Source organism: Cinclus cinclus, chromosome 3 (genome assembly GCF_963662255.1).
Source record: "Cinclus cinclus chromosome 3, bCinCin1.1, whole genome shotgun sequence".
NCBI classification, from domain to species: Eukaryota; Metazoa; Chordata; class Aves; order Passeriformes; family Cinclidae; genus Cinclus; species Cinclus cinclus.
Genome location: NC_085048.1, coordinates 55,648,509 through 55,669,458, shown reverse-complemented (window position 1 = coordinate 55,669,458; position 20,950 = coordinate 55,648,509). Strand labels below are relative to the sequence as shown.

General features: G+C 41.2%; 1 protein-coding gene across 3 annotated transcripts; it reads left to right on the top strand.

The window, feature by feature from the left end:
• Positions 1-1,043: 1,043 nt before the first annotated feature.
• On the top strand, positions 1,044-11,688 carry ALDH8A1 (aldehyde dehydrogenase 8 family member A1). 3 transcript variants are annotated; one of them, XM_062488835.1, is made up of 7 exons: positions 1,044-1,181; positions 5,201-5,348; positions 5,733-5,888; positions 7,612-7,761; positions 8,398-8,654; positions 9,430-9,591; positions 11,014-11,688. In XM_062488835.1, exons 1-7 carry the CDS (start codon positions 1,044-1,046, stop codon positions 11,464-11,466), a joined length of 1,464 nt encoding a protein of 487 aa, XP_062344819.1. In that variant the 3' UTR covers positions 11,467-11,688. The 3 variants fall into 3 exon arrangements, with proteins under 3 accessions (XP_062344819.1, XP_062344821.1, XP_062344820.1); XM_062488837.1 differs by lacking the exon at positions 7,612-7,761; XM_062488836.1 differs by lacking the exon at positions 9,430-9,591.
• Positions 11,689-20,950: the final 9,262 nt, after the last annotated feature.

Genomic DNA, 20,950 nt, shown 5'->3' with positions numbered 1-20,950 from the left:
GTTGTGCCACATGAAACTTGATGGCTTTGGCAGCTGTCTAGGATGCAAAACCTTCCTGAGCTGCTGATTGAGATATTCACAATCTCCTGGTGAGAACATACTGCTCTCTGTGTGTAGTGTTTTGAATATCTCTGTAGAACAAGGAGGTTGCATGCGATCTTAAAGCAATTTGATAATCCTCAGCATTGTCTTGAAGGAAATGTCTTTTATACAGCTCTTACTGGGCAGTTCAGATTCTTGGGAAGTTAATTAAAAACTTGCAATAACAACTTTCTCTGTAGTAAGGTGGCTTCCACTTTTCCCTTCTATGGAAGGGAAAGCATGACAGCAAGTGTCTTGCTTTTCTGGGGGGGAAACAATCCGATGCATTTCTGTCAACATAACAGTGTACCAGGTAGGATCGTGCTTCTCAACTGTTTGAATTGAGGGGTCACTCATCTGTTTGTAGTGTTTGATGTTTGGGGATATTGGTGGAAAAGTTTCTTAGTGCTTCAAATCTTTTGGTTTGATAGGTGCATTGGTTTTGGGGATACAAGGAAAGGTATTGATAATAACAAAACAGTGAGCATGGGCTGCAGACATACTGGTCTTAAGTATCTTTTCTTTTGTCTGTTGACACTTAGAGGTGGGTTCCTGGCTAGGTGTTTGAGTGTTGAACGATTTTGTTTAGTTGTTGCAAAATGTCTTCAAACTGTAACTTCAAAAACTGTTACAGGTAGAAATTCCCATGTCAAACCATTCTTTGTCTCTTGTTTTTCAGTTGTTTATTTCCTACAGACAGAGAAAAGCTCGTTTCCAGCAGCTATGCTGTTCTTCCCTCCTTGCTTCAACTCCTAGAAAAGAACCAAGTGTCACAGAAATACTGATTTTTTTCCTCTTTCCTGCTGCTACTGCCAGGTTTGTTCCCACTTGTTTACAGGTGGCGCAAGGAAGACGGAGAGATGGGGGAGGAGTTCGGACTCACTGTGCAAATACATACAGACATACTAATCTAAATTGATGCCTCGTTGAAAAAAAATCATAGGTGAAGTGAGCAGCCAACAATGGCTCACTCAAAGGCTCTATTAGTGCTGGAAAACTTCATAGGTGGCAAATTTGTTCCTTGTTCCTCCTACGTAGACTCCTATAATCCATCCACCGGAGATGTCTATTGCAGGGTTCCAGACAGTGGCAAAGAAGAGGTGAGTACTATCCACGTGTACAAAGAAGTGAAAAAAGTTAAATGCATGTAACAACCTTTTGAGTGAGAGAGGCTGGAGGCGAGAGAACAGAAAAATGATGACTTCAATGTTTAAGCAAGTAAATTCTTGATTATATTGTAGTATTGCATAATCCACTGCTGCGACAGCAAATGCTGCCATTTTTTTACATTTTGCTATTAGAATGTTTTTAGAAAGTTTGGATTCTAAGCTGGTGTGAATCAACAAAGCTTCAGTAACTTGCATGGAGCAATAACACCCAGACAGGCTGTAAATGCAAACAATCTGTAAGTGAGAAGAGTGTTTATTGATATCTTCTGTAAATAAATTTAGAGGCACCATATGCAACTGTGCTTTTCCTTTGTGTCTTGATGATTTTCAGTTTTCATTGAAAAGGGTTTTTGGCTTGGTGTCTCTTCTCTGAAGATGGAAAAATTATTTTAAACATCTCTGGTTTTGATATTAGCAGTTGGATATTCAGTGGCTGTGACAAATGGGTTTCCTTATATAACATACCCTGTCCTCTGCATCCATAGGGTTTCCTGGTCTTGTGCTCTCTACTGGGGTGAATGTTTCCTGGAACCTTTTGTGTATTCAGGTGTGGATGGGCAATGATGTTCATCAGGGGAGCTTCAGTTTCATTAATGCTGCTTTATAGTGGATCTACACATCTGTGTCTAAAATAGTGTTGCAGATTTACTGAAGAGGGAAGTGAATGGACAAGCTTGGATAGCACAGAGGGCTTGGAAAATATTGTCAAATAGTGGACAGCATTTTGAAATATTTTTTTGAAGCAAACTGCTACATTGTGTAGCTGTTGCCTTCACTTACATTTCAGCCTTATTGACAGCTTCTCTCAGCAGAAACCTTTGCACTGTAATTTCAGCTGGGTAAATATTTGTTAGATGCTGATGACCAAGGGTTAAAGAGCAACAGGTTGGGTTTGTTGGAATACATCTATGTAAGTTCGTTCCAATCCTAAGTATGCCTGAAAAGTTTGCTCTTTGATGTGCATGTGCAAATCTTCCTGTCCATTCGTTTGCGAAATCATTAAAACCAGAGAGATCTGAGAATGCCAGAGGCTGCTGGCCACTCTAGAGATACAGTTCAAACATCATAAGAGCAAAGTTTTTCTCTTTCCAGCTTTCTTGAGTCAGTGTTTGTGTGTAGCAATGGCAACCCAGTTTAAAGACCTGTAAATTTGGTGAGTGCTTTAGTCCTGCCTTTAGACAGCTATACAAGAAGGTTGTGCTCTGCAGAGCTGTCCACTGGTGACTGATGGAACGTGCTGAAGAAAATGCAGTTACATACTACTTGAGGTTATCTAGACATACCAAAGTAAGCATCTGGACCAGAGTTCAACAAAGGACTCAGGATGCTGGTTTCTGGCAAGGCTCAATGTCCAGTTGCATGTGATCGTGGTTAATTTAATGAGAAGCTAGAAGGTGAAACAAGGGGAGACAGCGAATCTGTTGCTGACCCTGCAGTTTAGCACCAGGTCATCTGCTGTGGCCATTTTAGCCACTTTCTGCCAAAAACACTGAATGTATTTTTTCCTAGGGGTTAGTTTGTTCCCCAGCTAGATATCTTAAATTCTACATAGCAGTACCATAGCAAGGTGAGCAGGTGCCCTGTATATCCAAGACAGGCTGATAAGGACTGGTGAATTAGTGCTGGTGAATATCCACTTTAAAAACACTTCTCTTTAAAGAACCTGTCTCCTGCATATCATCCCCTGCAAAAGCAAACATCTTGTCCTGAGGGCAGTACAGCCTGAGGTATTTTGATAGCAACCTTTTACAGTGAGTCTGGATTGTGTGTTGCTCTTCTGTGTCTGTCTTGTGAAGAAGAGGAAAGCAGGAGGAAATGTTTCAGACACAGGATTTCATAGTTGAATTCTTAACGCATGTTTTCTTTGTGGCTTTACTTTCTTTGCTGGTTTTTGCTAGTCGGAGTAACTAAGTAACTGTTTAACCTTTGCATGCTTAGTTCTTCTCTACATATCTCTCCTTTTTTCCTCTTTTTGTTAGATGAAAGTACTGCCACTTAATTCCTTCATTTGCTAGTTTTCTCTTCTGCTGTTCGTGAAAAAACAGTATTTTTGTCCTCCTTCTAAACCCACTGAAGGGTTAAAAATGCAGACAGTATTAACTATCTCCTCTCCTGGCAGCACCTGGTGGAAAAGGCCACAAAGGAGAGGACAGATAAGCAGCAGCAGTACCACAGGATGGGGGGGTGAAAGAACAAGTTAATTAGTGAAGGCGGTATGGTTTCACAGAGGGTGAATGTTTTCAGGGTAGCATGACTTCTGCCCTGGACTCACTCAGGAAGGTACAGTTCCCCTTTCCCAGGCCTGGTTTGGTCCTGCTTCAGTAGCTGACAGTCTGCTGCCATCGGCACTTGAGCAGGAGGTTGTTGAACTACAGTCAAAAGGGAAGAGTCTAGGTTTCTGAGCTTGGCCAGTGATCCATGTGACCCTCTGCATGTTGGTTTAATTTCCACCTTGCCCCCCTGCACTGGTGCTGCTCTGCCTTTCAAACTCTGGTCATTATTTTTATGGGGCCCAAAAATTCTGATGTGTGTGGGAGGGGGAAGGAGAAGGGGTAGATAGATTTTATTTTTTTGCTTGCTTGAACTTTTATGACTTCATTAGTAAAATATCTTTGGAGTGCCTGTAAATTCTTTTGTGATGGTGTTAAAAGACCCATCACAATCTGAAGGAATAAATTTGGAACTCAGTTTTGGGGAATTGGTGAAAAGGAGCCTTCAGTGACTTCATGGGAATTAGCAATATGGCAACATTCAGAGAGGTCATAATGGTCTGATTAATATTACATCAGCATCCTCCTAGTTATTGATATTGGCAGATTTTCAAAACTAAAGAAATTGTATGAGGAAAATTTTAGGAACTCAAATAAGACAGTTTTCACTAAACCACCACTTTGATGCAGAGATTAGACATTTGGAGTATTGAAAAAGTGATAAATAGGAAGCAAAAGTTGGGAAATAGGGCAGTTAAAATATGGAACGATATTGATGACTGTCTTTAGTTAGTGTGAGATTGGTAAACATGAAGTAGGAACTGTTTATAAATTAACAGATGAATGATGCAGGTAAGTTCCATTTCAGAGTCCAGAGGAAATGACTAATGGGACAGAAAACATTATACTGAATTTTAATCCTTTGAAGATGGGTCTGCTTCAGAAAAGTGCTGGTAATCTGCCACTGTTCAGAAATGTCAGGCCAAAGGACCACGTAGCTGTCATGTACATCTCAAGCAAAATACTGGTAGGAATGGAGTGTTTTTGTATAAATGCATATAATGATTCTTATCTGTAGTCTTTGTTAGGTGTCTGGTAAGAGAACTGACTAAACCCCCAGAGTTTAAAAAGGATCTTTTTTTTTTTTTTCTGTGAGGGCATTAATGACAATCTAGCTGTGATCAGGTAAGATACATTTTTTTCTCTGAGTGTCCATTCCCTAAATATATTCTTTGTCCTTGCTTGAACCGAATGGCAGAAATCAAGAGCTAGCAGAGCATCCAGTCCACTTCTTCACCAACCCCTTTTTCATCATTGCCTGAAGTGGCTGAAGTCTTGTGTTGCAAGGATTCTGCATATTTAGACTGAAGCTGCATTTACTCTGGGGAGATTCTTGCTCTTTCCTCCATGAGAAACAAGATTATTTTTTGTTTTGGCCAGTGGTACCTGCTGGTGCCAGTTGATTAGTCCACCATTTCTTCCAGGCCTGGAGGGTGGCCCACAAGTTGCTGTAATTTGGAGAAACACAAGAGTTTTCTAGATACTCTGTTTCAGTAACACTTCTTGAGTTATGGGGTAGTGTTTTGATAACAATGGGGAAGTTCTAAGGAGTTGTCATCTTCCCACCAATGTGGTCTGGATTATCAGTCTCTGAAATATGAATTCATCTGCTGAGTGTTTAATATTTTCTTAAGCCTTGCATTAGCATTAGCATTCACCATCCCTCTTTTGCTTTTTTAGGTGGAAGCTGCTGTCAAAGCTGCCAAAGATGCCTTCCCAATTTGGTCCTCTAAAAGTCCATTGGAAAGATCTCAGATACTGAACAAATTGGCAGACCTGATTGAACATGACCTGGAGGCATTTGCACAAGCAGAGTCAAAGGATCAGGGTAAGACTTAGAACTGTTGATTTCAGATATGGTGTGCCTTGCTGAATATTGAAATGGAGGATTTGGATGAAATAGTTTGTATGGTATGAACTGTTGGAACAAATTGGAGTTGATGTGCATGAGCCTTGAGGAGGTTTTGGATTTGGGATTCCTGGGGCATTCTTGCTTTTCAGAATTTCTGACTTTAACTACAATTGTCAGATATTTGGAATGCATTACTAGAAGGGAGCTGTTGTCATTGACTACAGCTGCACTGTGCTGGAGATTACCTGGGCACAGGACAAAAGACATTTCCCAAAAGACACACAAATCAATTTTCAGAGCAGGACTGTAAAGCAGTGTTTCTGTCCATGATGACAGCAGCATGTTTATTTTTTTTTTCAGGAAAGACTATTACATTTGCCAGAACAGTGGACATCCCTCGGGCCGTGCACAACTTTCGATTCTTTGCCTCTTCCATCCTTCATCATGTCACAGAGTGCACTGAAATGCCAATCATGGGCTGTGTGCACTACACTTTGAGGGCACCTGTGGGAGTTGGTATGATGATCCTCACAGGCTGAAAAGCTTTCCAGAAAGTAGGGAAAACTTTGCCTCATTAGGGGCTCAGCAAAGATTTTTTTAAAGCATTTATTGTCTCTGAGTCATATGCTAAACATGAGCTTGTCTGCTAAAGCATCAGCAACTCTATGTAAAATCAGTTATGCTTCTTCATGGCAAAAAAAAAAAAAATATGAAGAAGATAAGGCTTAACCATTGCTCTCACCTTCACAGTTTCTCTTGTGTTTTTCCCATGTGTGTCTGTGGGTGAGCATTACAGCATTACATCAGTGGAGAACTGAGCTCTTGCTCCAGCGGGAAGAGCAGGATCCCCCTCTCCTTTGGGAAAGCAGCAGTAGGCTGTGACCCGAGGGCACACGGGTGAATAAACCACTCTAGCTGGGGAATTGCAGAACTCGGCCACTAGATGCTGCTGCTGCTTCAGAAAATAAAGTGGTTGTCCTGAGTTAACAAGTAATGGTGTTGTAATGATTTCATTATTAGGTCATGTTATATATATATAATATAAATAACATATAACATTAAATAAATGTGAGCTTTTCACATTTACACTTGAATTACTTAAAATATAAAAATGGCTAACTTAGAGGACCTCTTTACAGCTTTTCCTGAGCAGTGGAGAGCATGACTTTTTCTGGTAAAATTACTCTCATAAGGAAAAGTCCCTTGCTGAACCTGCTCCATCAAACAGAAAGAAATTCCGTGGCTTTTGTAAGGAGTCACATGCAACAATTACAGATATTTTTTTCATAATTTTCTATTAATATGTGAAGTGAAAATATTCGTGCATGCAATTGCTGAAAATAATTCTGGTCATTCAGCAATTCATGGAAACAACAGTTAATACAGTGATAAATTTTGGCACTCATAAGATAGACTAAAATTTTATCTGGAAAGTGTATAATATATATTATACAGAGTTTGTTTAATATTAAAATTGAAAAATAAAAAATGGCTTTAAAGAGCAAGAGAAAGCAGGATGATGGTCTGAGCTGACACATTCAGCCTGGAGAAGAGAAAACTCTTGGGAAACCTACAAGAGAGCTTAAGAGGGACTTTTTACAAGAACGTGTAGTGATAGAACAAGGAGTAATGGCTTCAATCTGAACAAGGATAGGTTTAAATTAAATGTTAGGAAGAAATAATTTACTGTGAGGGTGATGAGGCATTGGTATAGGTTGCCTGAAGAAATGGACAATGCCCCAGCCCTGGCAGTGCTCAAGGCTGGGTTGCATGGGACTTTGAGCAACCTGGTCTAGTGAAAGGTGTCCCTGGGGGGTTGGAACCACATGATCTTTAAGGACCCTCTCAACCCAAACCATTCCATAATTACTTTCACTTGCTTTTTGCGAACACAAAGTATTATGTGTTGCTGTAATAGACCAATTGTAAATTATTGTTAAGACTAACCTTGCATTAATATTCCTGTGAAATACTAAAAGACTTCCTGAGAATATAGGATTCTGCCTTGAAGAAGCAGCAAAACCTATTGAGAGTTCTGCTGATCAGTTTTGGAATCATTTTCACAAATGTTATAAGAAGTTATTGTAGTGAGAAATGCTGCAAATTTATTGTACATTTATCTGGAAATAAAACCCATGGCCAAATTCCCTTCATTGATCTGAATTGGTGCATAACTGCTTGAGGTCAGAGTTTTGTATCCCAGCAGTCTGACCTCTGTCTTTGTGGTTTTATTTTGTAGCTGGTTTAATCAGTCCTTGGAATTTGCCACTGTATTTGTTGACTTGGAAAATAGCTCCTGCCATTGCATGTGGAAATACTGTGGTTGCCAAGCCAAGTGAGATGACATCTGTCACAGCCTGGATGATGTGCAAGCTCTTGGAGAAAGCAGGTAAGTCTGGTAGCATGCTAAGGAGCAGGAGTCAAATGGAAATGGAAACGCTTGTCTGTGCATGAGGTTTTATTTTGCTGCAGAAGGTGCTTAAAGGCTTTGGGAAAGACTGCTGTAGCTGAATGTTGCACTGGAGAACAAAAGGCTTTCTCTGTCCTCATACTATCCTGTCTCCCCAGTCCAGCTATTGCTCTTTTTTTCCACTACCTCCTGATGAAAGGTTTTGCCCCTCCTGCACTCCACTTATGGATGGCCTAAATCTGTGGTGCAAGCAAAGGAGCCATAGAGAGAGAATAAAGGAGTGAGAATCAGCTCTTGGTAACTGTGTCACAGTGGTATTTGGTGGATTTGGTTTTAATTAACTATTAATTAAAACTGGGAGAACAGTTGCTTGTTCCCTGATGACTGCACACTGCATCTCTGATGATGCATGTCAGACAAGCTTGATTAGTGGAAACGGTTTTATCATTTAACCCATGTTCCATAGAGCTGGGTAATATCGTGGATTTTTGCTACCCCTGAAGTTTTCACCCTGGAGCTGCTGGTAACTTTCTGATTTCAGGGACAAAACAAAGTGAAGCGACACCCCCTGAGCGACAGGAGGGTCCAATGACTGTGTGCCTTTGCTCCCATCAGGGGTGCCTCCTGGCGTGGTGAATGTCGTGTTTGGAAGGGGTGCCAAGGCAGGAGAGGCCCTGGTGTGCCACCCTGACGTGCCTCTGATCTCCTTCACGGGCAGCACGCTGACAGCCCAACGCATCACGGAGAAAAGTGCTCCACACTGCAAGCGGCTCTCGCTGGAGCTGGGAGGCAAAAACCCTGCCATCATCTTCGATGATGCTGACTTGGGCCAGTGCATCCCCACCACCGTGAGGTCCAGCTTTGCCAACCAGGTGCCTCCCACCCCTATAACACATAAACCCCGCTGGCGGCAGGAGGGGCACGTCTCAGGGCTTGCATGCATGCGTGCACCTACCTTTGGATCTGAATCTCAGATTGTCAAGGTCTATTTCAAGACTGTGTTTGAGAAAATCCTGAGTAGAAAAATATGAAAAAGGGTTCTTTATTTCCCAAGGAGGGAAACAAAGCAATAAAAGGCTCTTCTTTGTGCTTTCCATCAGAAGATAACAGGGTGTTATTACTCCTCTCAAAGTAGATATATTTCTTTTCTCTCAGGGAAGCAACTGCTTTAAGTCCCACTGCCCATGTAAGTGGGAAGCTTGTTGATTTGTTAGAATTAAATTAAGGGACTTCCCCCAAAATTTTACCAAGATTACATCACCACCCTCAGGAGAGAGCACCAAAGCCAGGAAATTGTGTCTGGTCAAATGTTAGAAAAATGGCTTGGTATCAGAGAGAGATTATCAGGAAATGAAGAGAGAGATCATTCAGAGTTGGAAATCATGTTTTCTATAAAAAATGTTGGAGAAGAAAACATGTAATTGATAAAATCAAATTTACTTACAGTAGTGTTTGCATGATACTGATACTGTTTTGCCTTTTCCTTCTTTTGTTTTTTATCTGGAAAAATATTCCCACTTTGCAGTGCTGGTTAATGTAGTTTGCACTCCCGAGGATGCAGGGACACAAATGAAGTGAATTGTAATTCCTAGTACATGTCAATGTAATATGAATCAGTATTTTTGATTTCTTTTTTGTTTTTGGTAGGGTGAGATCTGTCTCTGCACCTCCAGGATCTTTGTTCAGAGGGGAATATACAGTGAGTTTTTGAAGAGGTTTGTGGAAGAGACCAAGAAATGGAAGACTGGGAATCCCTCAGATCCTACAATAAATGTGGGAGCACTAATAAGTAAAGAGCATCTGGAAAAGGTGATGTTACATGGAATTTATGTGATTTCATCTCATCTTTTAGAGGGCTACAAAAGGTAGTTTCAGGAGTATGTGGGAAAGGATCTTCTCATCTCCAAGATAAGCTCTGAGGGATAATAACTCAAAGCCATTATAAGGTATCTTTTTAATGAGGTTTCTGTTGCCTGTGGCTTGGGATCATGTGATTACTCTGAAAAAAAATCAAACTCCCCTGGGATAAATAATTTTAAATGACAAAAGAATATTTCCTCCTGTTTGAATGAGGAAATTCTAATAATTCTAAATTCTGAATTTATACTCACAAATCATAGAGTTCAACAACATTTTCTTGGATTTTAATAGCGCATTTGCTAAGATCACTAATTTGCCTAATAGGTTAGTTAACAAGGTAAAAGTTTTATTTTTGTATCACTCTGGAAAATTCTGGCTTGTGCAAAACAGTTTCCTAGGACTGCTTGCAGTAATTTGTAATGGTCTGTGTGTGGAGAGCAGCTGAGATGGTGCACAGTTAGACACAGTCTGTTTTAGTGGCTTATATGAAATGAAAGTTGTGGTGTCAGAGTGCAGGGAGAGCAGATGCTCATATCCCAGAACTCTGTGATGCAAGAAGCAGACCGAAAAACCACAGAGTGAGAGAAAGCCAGACCTTTGATACGCTTCCTGATGCCTCAGAAGGCTCTCTAGGTTCTCTTGCGCTGAAGTAGAGTGGTAGAAACACCCACTTCCTGAGATCCTTAGTCTGTAGCACCACAGAGAACTTCCAAGTTTTACCTACCAAGGTGACTAAAAGGAAAAAAGGAAGCCCTGTGGTATCTCTGTGGTCTTTCTGTAAGGAGAGAAACCGGGCAACAATTGCAGAACAGCAGAAGCAGATCAACAGTATGTTCTGTTGTTCGAGGTAGCAAGCATATGGTAGCTGCAGCCACAGAAACATCTTTGATCATTTATTGATGAGATTTTCTGTAGCATTCATGGCTTCATCAGCCTAGTGGCACGTAAACATTTAAAAAGCCTTGCCTGTGAGGCAGGAAATTACTACTGATTCCTTGGAGTAAATAAGTGAACCATGACATGAGATACATGGCAAACTGCCCAAACTCCTGGGAGGAGGGAGGAAGGCTTTGGGATCACTTATGTTTTCATCAAGGGCCCCCTACCCTTTTGACAGTACTTAGTGGAAAGGGCCAGCAGTGTTGTCTGCTAGGCTAGTAAGTGTTAGGAGAGAGAAGACAACTGTTCTTTTCAGCAAGAAACACACAGCTTTGCATACAAAGAAATGTAACACCATAAATTAGGGAATGCTGCCCTCTGTTGTTAGAGGGCAGCACGTTCCAGCTGGAGATGTTCAAGAGCTCCAGCTGATGTGTGAACCCTTGGGATTTGGTGTCCTTTAGCAGTGATGTTCTTCTGCTGCTTCCCCAGGTAAGGAACTATGTGAAGAAAGCCCAGGCTGAAGGAGCCAGAGTCCTCTGCGGAGAGGGAGTGGATCCTTTGGCCCTCCCACCTGGCAACCAGAAAGGCTATTTCATGTTGCCCACAATTATTGCTGAAGTCAAGGATGAATCTTGTTGCATGCAAGAAGAGATCTTTGGTCCTGTGACATGTGTGGTAGCATTTGATACAGAAGAAGAGGTGATCAAAAGAGCCAACAGTGTGAAATATGGCTTGGCAGCCACAGTGTGGTCTGGCAACGTGGGACGCGTTCACAGGGTGGCACACAGGCTGCAGTCTGGATTGGTGTGGACCAACTGCTGGCTTGTGAGAGATCTGAACTTGCCATTTGGTGGGATGAAAGCCTCAGGCATAGGCAGGGAAGGAGCAAAGGATTCTTATGAGTTCTTCACTGAGGTCAAAACGATCACAATCAAGCACTGACATACGTCAACGGAAGTACTTTAGAGTGAAATAAATGTCTGGAATTTGAGTTACGAAAAATGGCTCAGAACACAGGCTGCTATTGTGGCCATTCCTTTCTTGGACTTTGGTCAAGTAATATCAATGACAGCTGAAAATTATCATCCCAAATGCTAATGTTAAAGTCAGCTTTTCATGTTGGACGAGAAGATCAGTGTGGACTCCACAACCAACCCATCCCAAGCCAGATGACTTACAGATCCTAGATATCTTTTTTGTATTTTTGATTTTCCTGCCTCAAAAATCTGTCCCTTTAAGGCAGATTGGAGAAAGAGTAATATATGACAGTAGCTCTGGTTGGTGAATTACCTTGAGGGACAAAGTAGCAAGCACATAGTAAGACTGACATTGTAAAGGGGAATCAGCTCATTTTCACTTGTGGTCCACACATGTGTCCATATTGCACTTCACTGATAGCAGCCAAGGATTGATACTACACTACACTGAAAGCCTGAAGAACTGCCTTTAACCCAATAAGTGGTTTTAAACCATGGGATCATTACGTTCTGTTGGTATTCACAGAGACAATAAATGTTTTAATTTTAACCTTCTTTATGGCAGAAAGCTGAATCATCCTAATACCTGATCTCCAACTATTTTAAAATTAAAGCCTCTTGTCACTTTGAGACCTCAGTGATAGTGGTTTTTACATCCCTGCACAAAAATATGTCTGCATCACAGACAGCATCACTCTTCATTAATAAAACCCAGAATTTACTCCTGAGAGAACAAACTGTTGGAAATGTCTGTCACCAAAATATAAAACCACTTCCAACTCTTCCTCATTTGTTTGCAGAGTTGTTTTTAAATGGGGTATCTCACAAACTTTTTTGCTTTCAACAAAAAGAGAAAGAGAGTTGGATACACCTCCACATCTCTGGATGCTACCTGGTTGCAGGGCAGACCTAGCAGTCAGGTTGGAACTGTGGGCATTTGATGGATTTGGTACAAGAACCCCCAGTTCAAGGCATGTTAAGGAAATACATAACAGTGGTCGGCTTAGCGAATTGATGTATTCTAAAGAAGTGTAAACATTTTATTTTAAAAATGCCTAGGACTATTCATGACCATGTGGTGGCAGCAGAACACCTGCTTTGGTGTTTTTAATCCCCAATCACTCGACTGGGAGGGCAATAAACAGCCTTGTCAGTGCATGTTTCATTCTACCAATTTATTTTCTATTTACACATCCTGTTTGGAAGAGCACGAGAAACCAAAAGATGTGAAACAGTCCTTAGTTGCAGGAGGATGGGGGGATGTGGGTGGCAGACATTTCCACCAACAGCAGATGGAGTGTTGCACAATTAGTAGAAATGGAGGGATACATTTTCCCACCTGGATCTGGTCAAGGTTCAGGTTTAATGTGATGAATTTCCTTTCAGGCCTTGATTTTATCTTTGCATTAGATATGATGGGAGATTTCTAGATGTATTTCACATGCTGGAGACAAAGGTCTATGTGTCAACTACATGATTCTGGACCAAGACATTAGAGGTAGAGTAGTAGGTGGGGTAGGGACAGAGCTCTGCAGGACCCCCAGGTGGGGGATATGGAGGTGGCAGCTCTGTGTCCAGCATGGCTATGAAGGTTTCTCAGAGGTGTGCTTCTGGGGAGCCCCATTCCATCATCCCTGTGTACAGCACCTCAGAGAGGGAAGGGATATGTGCTGGTGCTAATGATGCTGCTGACTTTTGAGAAGGAGGGAGAGCCCATGTGAAGATACAAAATATTGTCCCTTTCTGTGTTTTTCATCTCTAATGAGTGGACTTCTTCCTTCTCTAGTTACTGTGCATTTACTTGCTCTTGTAGATTACTAGACATTCACACATATATGTGTACAGACATGAGGGAGTTTCCCAGTGGGGAAATTTCCTGCTAGGAGTAATGGGTAATTCTTGCATTTCCCATTGCCTACCTCCAGCCTCAGGTCCTAGCCCTAAAAGGAGCTGTTGACGCTAGTGGTAGTGAAGCAGGTGCCATGGGACAGGTAACCTGCTTGTACCAGAAGCTCTCTGTGGGCACACAGAATTTTCCTATATATCAAGTGCTAAGGGCTTTCACATGTTTTTTATTCAGACTGACTTCCAGTGTGGCAATGTGTATGGATAACTTTCTCATCTTACAGATGAAGCAGTCCAAGGACCTCCTACAGATAATGAAGGTGTTTCATTTCATAAAGCAGCTATTACAGCTGCTTTATTTCTGAGTTTTCTGCTCTCACTCTAAGTGGACAGTGAAGAGAATATGCTGGAGGATGAGGCAGGCTGATCCAAGTCATGAGGCTGATGGCTCTTGCAGAGTTCTTCAGGCTGCACCTTCTGGAATTTTCCAGCATGACAGTGAAGCTTTTTTTTTTTTTTTTTTTTTTGGTAGACTGCCCTGGCTTGTACATGAAATCATGTGGCCATTGTGAGGATTTGTTTAATTACTGTTACGTAAATCTCAAAGAGTTGCTCCATCTGTTAATTCTTACTGATGGAGTGAGTACAGTTCTGTTTAACACTAGAAGATTATCTCACTGGTGTGAGATTATTACTTTCCATGGGGAGGTATTAATATATTTGCCATCCTTTACAGCTCTCAATTAGCATAGGGATATTTTTGTTCTATTTCAGATATTTTCTCGGCCTATTTATGTCAGTACCCTCTTATTGTATAATTCCTGAAAGCAGCTTTGCTTAGGGAAGACTCTGCATGTAGTTTGGAGAGGGGACACATCAGCTCTAATGTTTATACTCAAATCAAGCTATGTCCATGTTCCCACAGTGTTTGTAACTTAGGGAAAGCAAGACACATTTGTAAAACTCTCAGGGATGAAAACAGACTTGACTTTTAGGTCAGAGAAAGTTTCGTGCCCAACTTAATTGTGCAGAATGAGAATGTAAGCTAGGCTGGTTTTAAAAGTCAAGCTTTGCATTTCCAAACTTTAGAAAGCTACACCTTAAGATTCAGTTTCACAGGCAGTCAGATACTTAAGACTTTCCTCTTAATAACAACAATGGAAAAAAAAAGGGCAAAAGACAGTGGGATTGTGAGGGAACTGTGAGGAGTTTCTTTCCAGTCTTGTCTTCAGGGCTGAGGTTTAAGTTTTTGCTCACACTTGAAGCTTGAGCTCAACACCTGTCTCAGCTCTAGAAGGGATGCTGGCTGAAGTGTCCATGTCCTCAAGTTTCTTATTAAATTAATGGATTTTCTGTGTGGTGGGGGAGTGAAAAATGAAAATGGAATGAAATAGTCTTAGAGTAAGACCAGGGTCTCACTTTCCACCCTAGATGGTAATTAAATATGCTATAGAAAGCCAAATATAATGAATAGAGGAAATGAACAACAGTTGCAGGAAATTCTGGGACATTTTCTTCATTGAATTCTGTTCCCCTCCTTTCCAAGCATTTTTCTTAATGCTTGAAGGGTGATGTTTGTACTTAAGGGATAACAATGCAAAACCAAGGTTTTGTCCTAGAATACATCAAATCTCTGTTGATAACAGTTGTAATTTAGGTGAAGATCAGGGTATAATGAGAAAAAGAGGGAGGCCTTGCAGTATTATAATTGGTTAAACAGGATGCATCTTAATGCAGCTGAGGGCTAGTTATGCAGCCAGAAGCTGTGTGTGGTGCTGCCTCCTGAAAAGGAGCAGTTGAAATGGATTTGGAGATTATGAGGGAAAGCTCAATCAGTGTGAGAATACCAGTTCAGCCAAAGCAGCCCAACAGTGTGGAACTCAGCCTGAGCTTTGCTATATCATTGCAGTTAACAGGACAGCCAGCATGATCCTGGAAAGAATAAGCAGAACTGTGCTAAATCTGCAAATAATCTTTACCTTTGTATGTAATATTACTGTCATATTGTGCATCTATTTCTGTTCTCTTTAACAGAAAGATTTGGAGGGAGGAAAATTACTCCAAATTCTATAAAAAGTCCTTCTAGTGTGGGATTTGCATGATGTGTTGCAACACCTTTTGGCTTCACAAATGCCTGTTTTACCAAGACAACTCTGTGTGTGCTCATATGCAGGGAAGCAATTGCAGGGGTCAGTGATGAGTCCAGAGGGGCAGATGCACACTCCTCGGCTGCTGTGTTGAAGAGCAAGTTTTGTCTCTTAAAACACAGGAGGTGGTGGAGCACACCTGACAGGTGTGTTCTCTGGTGGGTGAGGAGTTAACCATGGCACAGCTTGCCTTGTGGCATTTCTCTCTGGCACCACGTGTCCTTAATAATATCCTAGAAAATACAGATGCTTCTACAGAAGGGAGCACAAGGGTCCTGGATGGGCAGTTGTTTAAGGTGAAAAGAGGAAGATGGAAGTTGTGACCTGTCAGGTGGATCAGGCCAAGGTTTCTCACCTGGATGCTACCACTCTGTTTTTGTCCTGAGCTTTAGGAAGATGTGCTGGTCCTTGCAGCTTGGCTCAAGTGAAGGCAGGAGTGCCCAGTCCAAGGAGCCCGCTGGGACATGAGGAGGTGACAGACAGATGCTGGGCTGCAGTGGAGGCTGAGGCAAAAACACTCGTGCAGCTTCCCCTGCGTAGGCATGTGTGGCCTTCGTGCAATTACATGAAAGATGAAATAGGAACATTTCCCTGTGTGTAAGAACTTCTGTGGAGCCCAGATACGATAATGATGGGGTTTGTAATATTACCCAAAGCCACAAAAGGCTTCTTCCCGGGTATTGCTAATGAGAGCTGTGTCCTGGTTTCAGAGAAATTGAAGCAATTACAGACTATTTTTTGTGAAGTGAGGACACGCATTCATTCACAGGATGCTAAACTTGTCCAATTAACTTTGAGCTCCTGAAATAATAATGAAAAGATTATGCTACTGTTTTAGTAATTGGATTTTCTCTTCCTTTGGGAACAGTGCCTATTAAAGTAATGGTCTATCCTTGGTTACAGAGAGTTTTCATGTTTTGCTTCTAGTTTGGCTGACCCAACAAAAAAGTCAGGCAAAGCCACATTTTCTGCAGCTGTAAAATGGCATTTTCAAGGGTTGATTTATAAAAAATTATATAAAAGAAAAGGAACATTTCCCAGTGTTGCCTTAATTTTTAAAAACTGATTTGTTTACACTTAATTGGCTGCACTGCAGTGAATTGACTGTATTTAACAGATGAAAATATGCACTTTTGTCCTCGGGACGAATGCCAAAATATTTGTTGGTGGAAACAGCAGAATATCTGCCTCTTTGTGATTCTTGTGGTGAAATATCCATGTTTTCACGAGTACTTATTTGCTGGAAGTAGGTGATTTCAGTCCTGCTAAATGGCTATATTTCAGTGTCCCTTTTCCAAGGAGACACTGTAGCCAGTTTTCCAAGTAAAGGACATTGAGTTGGTATGATAAGATAGCCTTAGAAGTTTGATTAGGAAATTACCTCTTTCCTGTGCTGGTTTGCTTCCAGAACTGTACTAAGATTTTTGAGGATGGAAAAGATATTTTTTGTAACCCATAATTATATTCCTACAGTTGATTTTTTTTTTTTCCAGAGTTGTCAGTTTTCCCTATTCAAATGCATAATGTGGGGAGGTTTTTTGGATGGTCAAATGTGTCTCTGGTCTTTGTGGCTTTGAGTCATACTGGGACAGGGGTGAAAACCAGTGTCCTGCAAGAGCCACATGCACCAGAGTTTATTGGTGATTCAGAGAGAAATTTGCTGTTACAACATTGTGAGATTCTTCTAATCAGTTGACCCCTGCAAGGAACTTCAGGCTGCTTCCTCTGTTGGTGATATGTTTTGAAACCTTTGCTTTATGTTTAAAAAATAAGTATGTGTATGTGCATAACTGTTCAGATATGCAGTTTCCATAGTGTGGTCCTTCAGTTAGAAGGGCAAGCTGAGGTATGGGGCCAAGAGCTTCCAAAGAAAATCTCACTCTGGTGTGAGACCTTACCTTCCTGTTCAGTTTATTTCCACAAGCAGCCAGAGAGAAAACAAGTTTTTTAAATTCCTGAGCTCTTTATAGCACAGCATGCTATGTATTTGTAGTGCTTTACGCCATATACTTATCTAAATAATAAAACTACCTTATTTTGAGAACAAGGGTTCAGGGGAGGTCACAGTACAAATCAATGTCTACTTTTTATAATCAACTGATGGTTTGGTTCTGGTTTTGCTGTCATCCTGCCTAAGACTCACTTTTCTGACCAATGCCTCTTTTCCACAGTGGAATTAGAGAATTGTTAACCAAAGTAAATTGTGCTTCTTTGCCTGAGAGATGTAGCTGTTCACCACTGGAGCAGGAAAGAAATTCCTCCCATTGTTCTTCCAGAGGTTTGGTTAAGATATTGCAGTTCACGAAGTTTGGATGTAAGGATGATAATGTTCTGTCTGAGGACAAAATATAGCAAGAGGTACATTTCGGTCTGATATTAAAATATGCTCATTCTTTCCTTCTTAATTAATATTTAGAAATATGCTGTCATGTACTCAGATTCACTTGTTGTTTTGCTACTACATACCACTTCTCACCAGTGTTAGTCAGTGATCTGAATTATTTAATGGGCATACTGTGCTGCAGAAAGAGCATTTTTAGCTGAGCTGTTATGTACTTGCACAGACACAGAAAAAGAATTACTTTTTGAGTGAGCTGTCAGAAATCTGCTCTTTAAACATCAAAACTATGAACCCTGAATGCTGAAGAAAATGTCCCAGTGCTCCAGCCAGATTTACTCCAATGTCCCATTTGGGTTACCTGTCAAAAATAGGTAGTGAAATCACAGCTCTGACTGAAATACACCTGGGAAATACCAGTTTCTAAGCAACTCCTTAGGCTCTAAGTAAAACTTGTATGAATAATCCTGCATTTGGACAATTTGTCTGTACACATTATGTCCAGCATCAATCTGCTTTTTATGAGGTTGGAAAAAATGGATTCTGGCTATCTGTTCTTAACACTTTCTTTAGAGGTCTTTCCACCTTCAAAGCAGTATATGAACTTTAGTTAATTAATCTTCTTTGCACATTTTACATCTGGAAATGTGAAGCATTTTTCCTCTTGCTGCTGAGGCAATTTAAGGACAGACTATACTGTAATGCCTGCAAGACATTTCTTCAAAGTGAGTTGAGGGTAGTCTTTTCCCTCGTGCAGTCATGTTCGGAATGGTGTGACAAATCTCACTAGAGAAGAAAGTTGCCTAGTAAGAAAGAGGCAGAATGTTCCTGGCTGAAATTTTCTTGCTTATTCCTTTCTTTGTTGGTAATAGGATTTACGTTGTCTTCAGGCATCCTGAAAAACTAACTGCTGAAACTCAAGGAAAAAGGTGTCAGCTGGTGTGTACTCTTGTTGCTGGGTATCTGGTAGGGATGAGTTAGAGCAGAGCTGAGGTAGGAAGAATGAAAGATTTCAGTGTGCAACACTGGGAGGTCAGAATCTAATTCAGGAAGGCTGCTTAGTTCTTGTTTCGCTATAGATTAATCTTGTAAATCAATTTATGTACCTCTAAGTATTAGAGATACTGAAAGTAACAGCAGATGTAAGGAAGCAGAATATAAGTGAGGACCGGACTTGGGTGAAGCTGAGAAAAGAAAAAAATTAAATAACTTTTATAGGAGGTGTTGGCTCTTGCCTTTGAGACCATTCACAGCACATGAAAAGAAAAAGCAATTACTGACATTCATCCATGTATGGGAAAATAATAAATCTACGGCAATATTCTGAACAATACAAAATTTTCTTTTGGATTTCACTGCCATGAAGTAGTATAGGAACTTAACTTGTTTTGGTTTTGTGAAACAGCCATTAAGGGCAGGAGTTGTACTCCATGGAGTTGTCACTGGGATGCTGTCAGATTTTGAGTGTTCTTGAAAGAGCTCTTTTCCTTGAAGCTAAGTCAGGTAATTTTTATTATTAATTCACAGAATTCTTTCTCTTTCCACATGTGGCTACTTAGCTATACTCTGAGTTAGACTGAAGAAATGTGAACTCTCAAAGCAGTGATTGTGCATGGACTAAGCCCTGCATGATCAGAGCAGCAGGTGCATTAGGCATGCCGAATCAGGTTGTCTGGAAGCTGCCTGGGGTTCCACAAACCTCATGTGAAATTTGATTTAGTTTTTTTCTATGTGGCCCTGAACAATTTGTTGTGCTTTGAATAGATATGATTTGTGGTCCTATAGATCTGCATGCAGAGCACTCGGTATCTCAATCATCATAATGGTAATAACTCTTATTTCTTTTTAGGGGAGACTGATGCATACTTTGTTGATGGAAGAATGTGAGGAAAGTGCTTTCTAGTGCTAGGGAAGATGCTGGATGCAGCATTTTGTTCTTTCAACATCAATGGATGCCTTTTTACCATTCAGGACAGTTTTATTCTAGATGGGTAAGCGTGAGGGTGAACTCAGACCAACCCTGCAGAGCTGGGAGGACTCAGCCTGTTCTCGTTACTTGGCCTCTGGTCATCACAATAGGAAATTTGGCCAAGCACAGCCCAGCTCCAGCTCTTAGCTTTCCACTTAGAGCTGCAATTCTCCCTGGAGTGGGATGGAGCAACAGTAAAGAGACAGTCATTACGCTGTGTGACCAAAGTATTCTTTAAAGGTGACTGTATATTTCAGTCTCGTTTTCCCCCTTTCCCTCCAGAAGGTTAATACAGTTCATGGTCTCAGGCAGCAGTCACGCAGAGTGGCACTGCACCCTTTCCTCAGGATGCATCCCATGCAGTCCAGTATTTGTAAGGACCAGTTCCTGAACTGAGAGGTGAGGGTCATGTTGCCACACCTGGAAATGAGAAACCTTTTCTTAGAGTTCTTGTAAATGTCAAGACTAAGTGATGAGCCCTGGAAAAAGGTGAGGGGAATTTCCCCACCCTATCCATGAACCTTTTGGCACCACATTATGCGTTGTGAAACCCTGGGTGATAAAAGGAGTGCTGCTATTTCTGTATTTTGGCACTGCTGGCTCCCTGCTGCAGGTTCACAGTGATAAACTGGCTGTTAGCTGCTCCTACAGAGCAGTTGTGGTGGTGGCTGTGCTTTCCCGTGGTGGCAAGGCAGAGCTTGCCATGTGGGAATGAGGAGTAGCTTGTGTTGGTAACACCGATTCGTGACACATGCCCAGCTACTCGGGAGGATAAATATGGGCAGGGTCACACACTCTTTCCTCAACATCCTCTTTACCTTGAAATGACACTTTCCAAAGGGGCATTGCTCTTGCCCTGTGTAATTTTAAATGGTGGCTCTGTGCCATTTTTAGGGTGGTGCTTTTTTTAAACTATAAAATACTTGTATTGTGGTTATTTGGTGTTGTTTCCTCCACCACCCCTAATTCTGAGAAAACCATAGGTAAAATACAGAGAAACACTGGTAGAATTTACAGCCCAAGAAACCAACATTCACTCCTCTCAGATGGAGGCAGATCAAGCAATGCTTTCTGCAGTAGTGCCTCAGCTCTGCCCTGTTAGGACTAAGAAGAAGAAACTCATTCTGTGTGCCCAGGAACTGCCAGCAAA

Bases quoted from the DNA above. Each gene is read 5' to 3' on its own strand.
- ALDH8A1 (XM_062488835.1), top strand. From the start codon at position 1,044: ATGGCTCACTCAAAGGCTCTATTAGTGCTGGAAAACTTCATAGGTGGC. The intron at 5,349-5,732 runs GTAAGACTTAGA...TTTTTTTTTCAG, and splicing joins AGCAGAGTCAAAGGATCAGG to GAAAGACTATTACATTTGCC. The intron at 5,889-7,611 runs GTATGATGATCC...TTTATTTTGTAG, and splicing joins GAGGGCACCTGTGGGAGTTG to CTGGTTTAATCAGTCCTTGG.